This window comes from Pangasianodon hypophthalmus, chromosome 11 (assembly GCF_027358585.1).
Source record: "Pangasianodon hypophthalmus isolate fPanHyp1 chromosome 11, fPanHyp1.pri, whole genome shotgun sequence".
In the NCBI taxonomy this organism is placed as follows: domain Eukaryota; kingdom Metazoa; phylum Chordata; class Actinopteri; order Siluriformes; family Pangasiidae; genus Pangasianodon; species Pangasianodon hypophthalmus.
The window spans coordinates 10,670,535-10,678,168 of record NC_069720.1 but is presented as its reverse complement, the minus strand read 5'-3'; the positions used below and the strand labels follow the sequence as shown (position 1 = coordinate 10,678,168).

General features: G+C 39.4%; 1 protein-coding gene across 1 annotated transcript; it reads left to right on the top strand.

Moving 5' to 3' along the window:
• Positions 1 to 1,046: 1,046 nt before the first annotated feature.
• Positions 1,047 to 6,186, top strand: hykk.2 (hydroxylysine kinase, tandem duplicate 2). Its single transcript, XM_026930349.3, has 5 exons — positions 1,047 to 1,281; positions 2,736 to 3,044; positions 4,164 to 4,306; positions 4,657 to 4,837; positions 5,077 to 6,186. The coding sequence occupies exons 2-5, from the start codon at positions 2,738 to 2,740 to the stop codon at positions 5,538 to 5,540; spliced, it is 1,095 nt and encodes a 364-aa protein (XP_026786150.1). The 5' UTR covers positions 1,047 to 1,281; positions 2,736 to 2,737; the 3' UTR covers positions 5,541 to 6,186.
• Positions 6,187 to 7,634: the final 1,448 nt, after the last annotated feature.

The following is a 7,634-nucleotide window of genomic DNA, read 5'->3' as shown; positions in this document are numbered from 1 at the left end:
ATGCTGTTTAACACCTGAAAAGAATCTAAAGATGTTAAAAGTTTGTTTGTTCAGGTGTCAAAAAGCTGAATCAACACCAAGAAGTAAGTAAATTTCCTCAGTTATCCAAAATATGACATCCAAAACAGATGACATTATACTGTCAATCAGTATGGTGTGTTCTGATTGGCTGAGAGTGGTGGTGACAGTAAAACACACATAACTTGCTGAATCTTTAGCAGGTGTGAGTCATTAATCTTAGTGAATCAGTGTTCAGTGTGTGAACATACTAAGGCATGCTATCTCATTATTCACTTACAGCCCAGTGAAGAGACAAATTTTAATGTCAACTATAAAATAAGAGTTTTAAAGCTGCACTTGTGACCTTTAATCAGCTCATTTAAAAAAAAAATTTAAAAAAATGTGTGATTCACTGATTCATTTATGTAAGCAAAATGACTCTGAATGATTTATTTCCATCTGTGCTGCTACAGTATTAATATGCATATAGTGACCAATAAACTCACCTCATACACACATATACACACAGTTAATGTTAATCAGTTAATGTTCGCATCAAACATCAGAATGAAGAAAAAATATGATCTCTGTGACTTTAACCGTGGCATGCTTGCTGGTACCAGAAGGGCTGGTTTGAGTTTTTCAGAAACTGCTAATCTCCTGGGACCTCGCTTATCAACAACGTGTTTCCATCCACAGAACTGTCTCTCTCTCTCTCTCTCTCTCTCTCTCTCAAAAAAAAAAAAAACAGCCTGGCTGATAACTTCATTACTGTGCAAGTGTACAGGTGTTTCTAATAAAGTGGATGGTGAATGTATATACAGAATATAGTATACATACATATATGCATAAGACTATTGCCATTTTACTGTTGCCATCTTCATGGCAGTTTATTTATTTATTTATTTATTTATTTATTTATTTATTTATTTACTGAAACTGCAGTGCATTGTGGGACACAACACCTGTAGCAGGAAGACTGCATAAATCTAACCCGAGTCATTACAACAGCCTGCTGCAGTGGGAGATTATGTCTCCCTACAAGACTGTTTAGGTCAGTGTGTGTGTTTGTGTGTGTGTGTGTGTGAGAGAGTTTGTGTGTTATAATGAACACATTAAGTTCAAGGAGTTAAATCTCCTGATCTGGCAACCCAACTCCCTCTGTAGAGTTTCCGCAAAACATTATACACACACACACACACACACACACACACACACATCTGTGCGGCTGGTATAACAGGGTGACAGTGAACTCTTCACAGACTATATTTTATTCCGGAGGTAAGACAAGTTTTATAAGTACTACAGCTTTAATGCTTTATAAATTGTGTATTATATATTATTTCTCTCAATGTGGCTGCATTATCATAAAGAGAAACAAACACTCTTTTGACTCTTTTTAGTGATTCAAATCATTTGGAGCCGAATCTTTTGACTCCTAAACGGCTACAGGGTTCTGGCTCTTTGCCTCCCTGTTGCTTAAACTGTTTAAAGATTAAACTGCCTTTAGCAATACCGTTAGCATTCCTGCTTTAATATCAAAGTGTCTGTGGTGAATCTTCATATAATTTAATGAAATATAATGATTTCACCACATTAACAAACAGCATTGCAGACCATAGACACACAGACAAACATACACACAGGCCACAAAATCATCAAACAGCTCAGATGCTGATAAGATTGACTCTATGTGATTAACTGTTATGCTGTATGTGTAAATGATTAACTATGTGAATGCAGAATACTAAGAGGCCCCGTTTACACTTTAACATTAACATGCGTCCTGGGTGATCCCATCAACACTGAGTCCAGGTGTGAACGCGGTCAAATGCGTCTCGAAGAGGTGGTCTGGGAGGTGGTCTGGCATTCATACTGCCACATCACATCTGTAGTGTGAAGGAGAAAGTGTCTCTATGCCTCCCAGACAGCAACTGTGTCTCTGTGTGCTGTCCCATTGCTCCCTACTAGAAGCTAAATGCATTATGGGTACTTTCTTCAACATGGCACAGCACTAAAAATAGTGCAATATATAGTGACTAGGGTTCCAGTTCCAGAAATATCACAAACTGAGTAAAGAGTATACTGGAGATGTCAGCCAATCAGAGTCATGCAGGCTATATATATGTTATATTGTCTTTTTATTGGCTATGAATTTGTAGGAAAAAAAAAATATATATATATATATATATATCAAAATATTAAATGTGTACAATGTCTTCTTCATGTAAATGTTTAAAGAGGATATACGTACGCTGTGATCAGAGAGAGAGAGTGAGACAGACAGACAGACAGACAGATTATTATGTATGCTCTTGTCCTATGGTGATTTGTGAGCAGGGACTCCAGCAGGTCTAACTATGACATATGGCATAACTATGGCATAACTAAAAGGTAGAGCCAGAAGGTAAGGTTAGATAGAATCAGATCCTCCAAAAAATCATTAGAATGGAATGGGAAGATGAACACATTAGGGATTTATTTAACATTAACATTAAGACGATGAGTTTTATTGTTCTGCTGACTGTAAAGGTAAAGATAATGCCTGACACCAAAGCTCGCCCTGGGGAAACACCACAGCTGTAAAAACTCAAAAAGGGAATGTTTGTACAAACACTTTGAATAAATCTATAATGTACAGTATACATCAGATTTTGCCTTGTTTCTTTTTTTAATTTCAGCTGAATCGCCCCATGGTCAGATGCTAATGTTCCCTCATGTTGTTCCTCCTACAGCAATGTCATTTAAGAAAGAGTCCAAGCCGAACCTGAGCCATTCCCAGGTGACAGAAATCACTGCACGTCTTTTTGGGTTAACTGTGTCCACCGTGAGTCCTCTGCCCAGTTACGCTGATCAGAACTCTCACGTGGTGTGTGTGGACGCTGGTGAGTTTGTGCTGAAGGTCATGAACTCTTCGGACAGTGAGGACATGAAACTGCTTGAGCTGCAGACACACAGCATGAACTTCCTGCAGCAGAATGGACTTCCAGCTCAGACGGCTCTGTGCACCATCACGGGGGAGACAATGAGTCTGGAGGAGATCGGTATGAAATATATACACACCTTTAGATCTCTCGATTCTGTCCTCGCTCATCCATCACACTCTACTTCCCTTTACTTTCCTTATATGGTCACAGTTTCCTGTTCCCGTTCTCAGTGTGCTGATTGGTCTGGAGGTGTGTCAATCCCTCTGACATCTGACAGACTGTACTACTGTCTGAAATCACACAGGGTGTAGGGAACATAGCCATGCCCACCACGCTGGAATCTTCCCAAAAGTAAGTGGACCACGTTCAGCTCAGAGTGCTCTGATTGGTGGGTGTGGCTTTTTTACTTCATTGTGATGTCAGCTAATAAATGCAGTTTCTTAAAACCTACGACTTACAACTTACAATCAACAATATTATAGTGAGTCTCTTATACGTGACACCCTACACCCTAAACCCTAAACTCTACATCCTAAACCCTACACCCTTTACCCTACACCCTAAACTTTACACATTACACCTTAAACCATTCAACGGGTGTGCATTGGTTAAAAATATTATTGTGAGTCCCTACACCCTATACCCTACACTCCAAACCATTCTTAAGGAGTGTGCATCGTCAATTAAAGATATTATAGTGAGTCTCAGCTGTCCTCTGTTTTTTTTTTTTTTTGTTTTATTTTGCTACTTTACAGTAGTCTTGGCCAATTCCCACCCACCAATCAGATCCCCCCGTCATACAACAGCTACCAACTGCAAAGGGTGTGCACATGTATCAACGTGTGCTTTTTCTGAGACATGTGAAGCCAGACAACTGCATCTTCAAATGCTGCTGCTCATGTTGCATCACAGGGCAGCGTAACACACTTGGAGTTAAGAGCTATCTGCCCCCTTCCACATGCATGAGCTTACAGATGCCCGTGATTGGCCAGTGCTATTGTGATTGACAGGGGACAGAGTACTCCCCGCCCACACAGAGAGCTCTTTTGCTCTTTTGGTCTCCCAGCCACAGATGGCTTTGGCATCACCAGGATTCAAACTCGCAATCTTCAGGACTGTATGCATTATTAAACTGTGATGTTGCTCTGTTGTGATAACACAGGCGTTTTAAATGCAAACCTATTGTTCTATAGATGATTTCATCATTAGTTGTGCTCTGCTCTGATTGATCCTTAGATTGTGGATATGGCCTGCAGAAATATTTGGTGCGCTTGCTGACGTATCTGCCTGGAACTCCAGTGGCCAAAATCACTTGCACACCACAGCTACTGTACGAAATGGGAAAAATGGCTGCCAAGCTGGACCTGGTTTTACTGCGGGTGAGACATCCACTTTACCAACTGAGTTTATCTATATTTTTATATAAACATTTAAACTTATAGTGTGTGAGGACATGATAATTATAGATTAATTACATCTGACACAAACAGCAGAATAATATTTCAACATATTAATAAAAAGTTATCATAGGAATGAAAGAAAATACAAATGATTAAGATTCTTTAAAAAAAGAAAAATAGAAAGAACAGAAGAGAGAGACAAATAAGGAAAAAAATGAACAAAAGTAGAAAAAATAAGTAAAATAATTTTTTTTAAAAGTATGATTAGGAAATATTCATATTTTAATAAAGTGCAATATTTTAAATGTTATATGTTTTTTTTTATAAAGATGGAGCATGAGGACCTCAGTGTTCTTCAGAGGGAGAACTTCATCTGGAGTTTGTCCTGCGTTCCTCTGATAGAAGATTATCTTTCTGTGATGGACGGAGATCCGCTGCAGCTCATTGTTAGAGAAGTTATTGATCAGTACCGAAACCAAGTGGTACCGAAACTTCCCTCTTTCCGCAAGAGTGAGTCAGGAGCTGGGGTACATTAGCATTAGCATGTTGGGGTAACTTGCACTGTAGACACTGTGGATGCTAACTGCTACCTATCTTGTTTTGTAACAGACTAATAGCTAGATGCTGCACAGGCCACAGTACGGCCATGACATTTTAACGTTCTTTGTTTTAGCGATTTTTCAGTTTGTAATAAGTTCTGAAATATTTTAAGATGACATGTTGTAATGAGATGTTTTGTGATGTTTCAGGTATAAATCATGGAGATCTGAATGATCACAACATCCTCGTGGAGCCGGAGGGACCATCATGGTACAGGATCAGCGGGATTCTGGACTTTGGCGATATGAGCAGCGGTTATTTCGTGTTCGAGCTGGCGATCATGATCATGTACATGATGATCGAGAGTGCAAATCCGCTTGAGGTTGGGGGTCCGGTGATTGCTGGGTTTGAGAGCGTAGTTCCTCTGAACACTGATGAAAGAAACGCTTTGTATACGCTGGTGCTGAGTCGATTCTGTCAGTCGCTGGTTTACGCACGTTCTGCAGTTCTCCAACAGCCGGAAAACGAAGAGTACCTGATGATCACAGCAAAAACCGGAAATAGACTTCTCCAGCTTCTGTGGGAAAAAGGGAAGGAGGAAGTGGAGAAAGTGTGGTGTGAAGGTGCTGCAAATTTCTCAATGCTAACTGATAATAGTAAACTCTTACCCTAAATTCTAATCCCTAAAACCTAAGTGCTAAACGCTAACTGCTAATTCCAGCACAAACAACCACAGCTGCTAACAGTTAGAATAATGCAAAACTGGAACCGAACAGCTAGCCATAAACTGTATGCTATCTATTGCCGCTAATGTTGCAGTCACGCCGGCTAGTGGTAATTCCATAGAATGTTTATTTCCTGTTTATTTCCTGTTTAGTTTTGCAAAACGGATTCAAGTAAAACTGATGCGGATGAATCATAGATATTTTGGCCCACTTGTCTGTCAGTCACTTGCTAGTGAGGGACCAGTGCTAATCCAAGTCTAGATGCTAACTTCTTACCTTGGGCTGCTAACTCTAATCTAACTGCTAGCCATAACTGCTAACACTAATCACACTACAGCAGTCCACCCTGCTTATTTACGAGTGTGTTGGGTGGGGAGTGTGGGCCTGCTTGGGTGTCTTTGGGCCTGGGTCGGCAGACGTGGGTCTGTGTAGGTGTGTTTGTGTGCTGCTTAAATGAGGACAGGAATCCATTTTCTTCTGTTTTTGTTCTTCTGAATTAAACAGTATTACACTATGATCTGATGTGTGTTAGCTGCAGTTTGTTTACTGTTTAATTAAACAAAACTGTAACTGAATAAACTGATTTCTTTTAAATATTCCACTTCACTGACTCACAACACACATTCATACAGTGAGCAGCTCAACTCTGTAACCAGTGTAAAACAGTGTGTGTGTGTGTGTGTGTGTGTGTGTGTTTGTCTGGGGTGGCTGGGTGGGGGGTGTATGTAGTGTTTGTAGTGTTCTATATTCTTTATAATTACACTATTAGAAAAAAACATTCTTTGGATGGTTAAGGGTTCAACTCATACTTGCAAACTCTTCAGTTCTAGAGTTCTAAATAGAACCTAAAAGGTTTTCTCTATAGTGAAATTGGAGAACTATTACAGCACTAAATGGAACCTTTTGTCTCTAAATATATTCTGCTCCAGGTCTCTGGAGAAAACTAGGCTGTGTGTGTGTGTGCGCGTGTGTGTGTGCAGATTGTGTTTGTGTCTTTGATTGGTGAGTGTGTGAAATCGACTCCCGGTGTCTCGATCGTGAGTGTGTGTAAGTGTTCATTACAGTTCTGCGCTGAAGAGGTCGAGACTGTGATGATGAGTGTGTGGAACACAGACACACAAGAGTGTTTTTTATTCCTCTGATTGAAGAGTGTTTAAGCTGCACTGGTCATTACACACTGATTCTGTTGCACCCTTTTTCCAACAGCCACAAACACAGAGTTGAATTAATCAGACTTCAGAACGCTCTTTCGCTTTTAGAAAACAAATATCTGCAAATAATCAGTCAGTGAGTGCAGAATAAAAAAATGCTCTTACACACATCTGTTTAATCATTAATTAATCATAATGTAATAATTATTACTAATTGGATCGCATTCAACAGAATTCACCCATTAGATTAGAAGTTATGTATGTCTTTACTGCAGTCATGAATTCTCCTTGCTGTCTGTTCAATTAAAACACCTCAGTGAGGCCAACATTGTTTAAACTCGGCCAATATGATAATAATATGTTCAGTTCAGTTCTCTTTTGGGATTCACACCATCCTTGTTGTTATGGTAACACTAACCACAGTTTCTCTCAGGCCCAGGGCTTCAGATTAAATTACATACAACATGAATATAAACAAAGATTTTTACCAGAGTGAAGAATTCATGGTTTATTTAGCAGTTAAATAAACCTGAAACACACTCCTGTTCCTGTAACTCTGCATGCACACTGAGGAACTCTCACTCTGACACTTGCTTTATATCCCACTGAAGCAGCATGGCCAAAAACTTTTATTATTGAGAAAATGGACAAAACCTCATTGCAGTCACACTCAAGAAAAAAGAATCATTACACTGTGTGCGTGTGCATGTGTGTGGGTGTGTGGGTGTGTGAGATTTGGCCATTAAAGTGTGAAACACTGAAACCCTAGTGTGTGATTTTGTAAGCTGATGTGTAGATTACAGCACTAGTGAAAATGCTTCTATTTTGCATTCTTTTCTAATTTAATAAAACAATTTTCATTACAAATTATTTTATTGACAACAACTTGAG

Bases quoted from the DNA above. Each gene is read 5' to 3' on its own strand.
- hykk.2 (XM_026930349.3), top strand. From the start codon at position 2,738: ATGTCATTTAAGAAAGAGTCCAAGCCGAACCTGAGCCATTCCCAGGTG. The intron at 4,307-4,656 runs GTGAGACATCCA...TTTTTTATAAAG, and splicing joins TGGACCTGGTTTTACTGCGG to ATGGAGCATGAGGACCTCAG. The intron at 4,838-5,076 runs GTGAGTCAGGAG...GTGATGTTTCAG, and splicing joins ACTTCCCTCTTTCCGCAAGA to GTATAAATCATGGAGATCTG.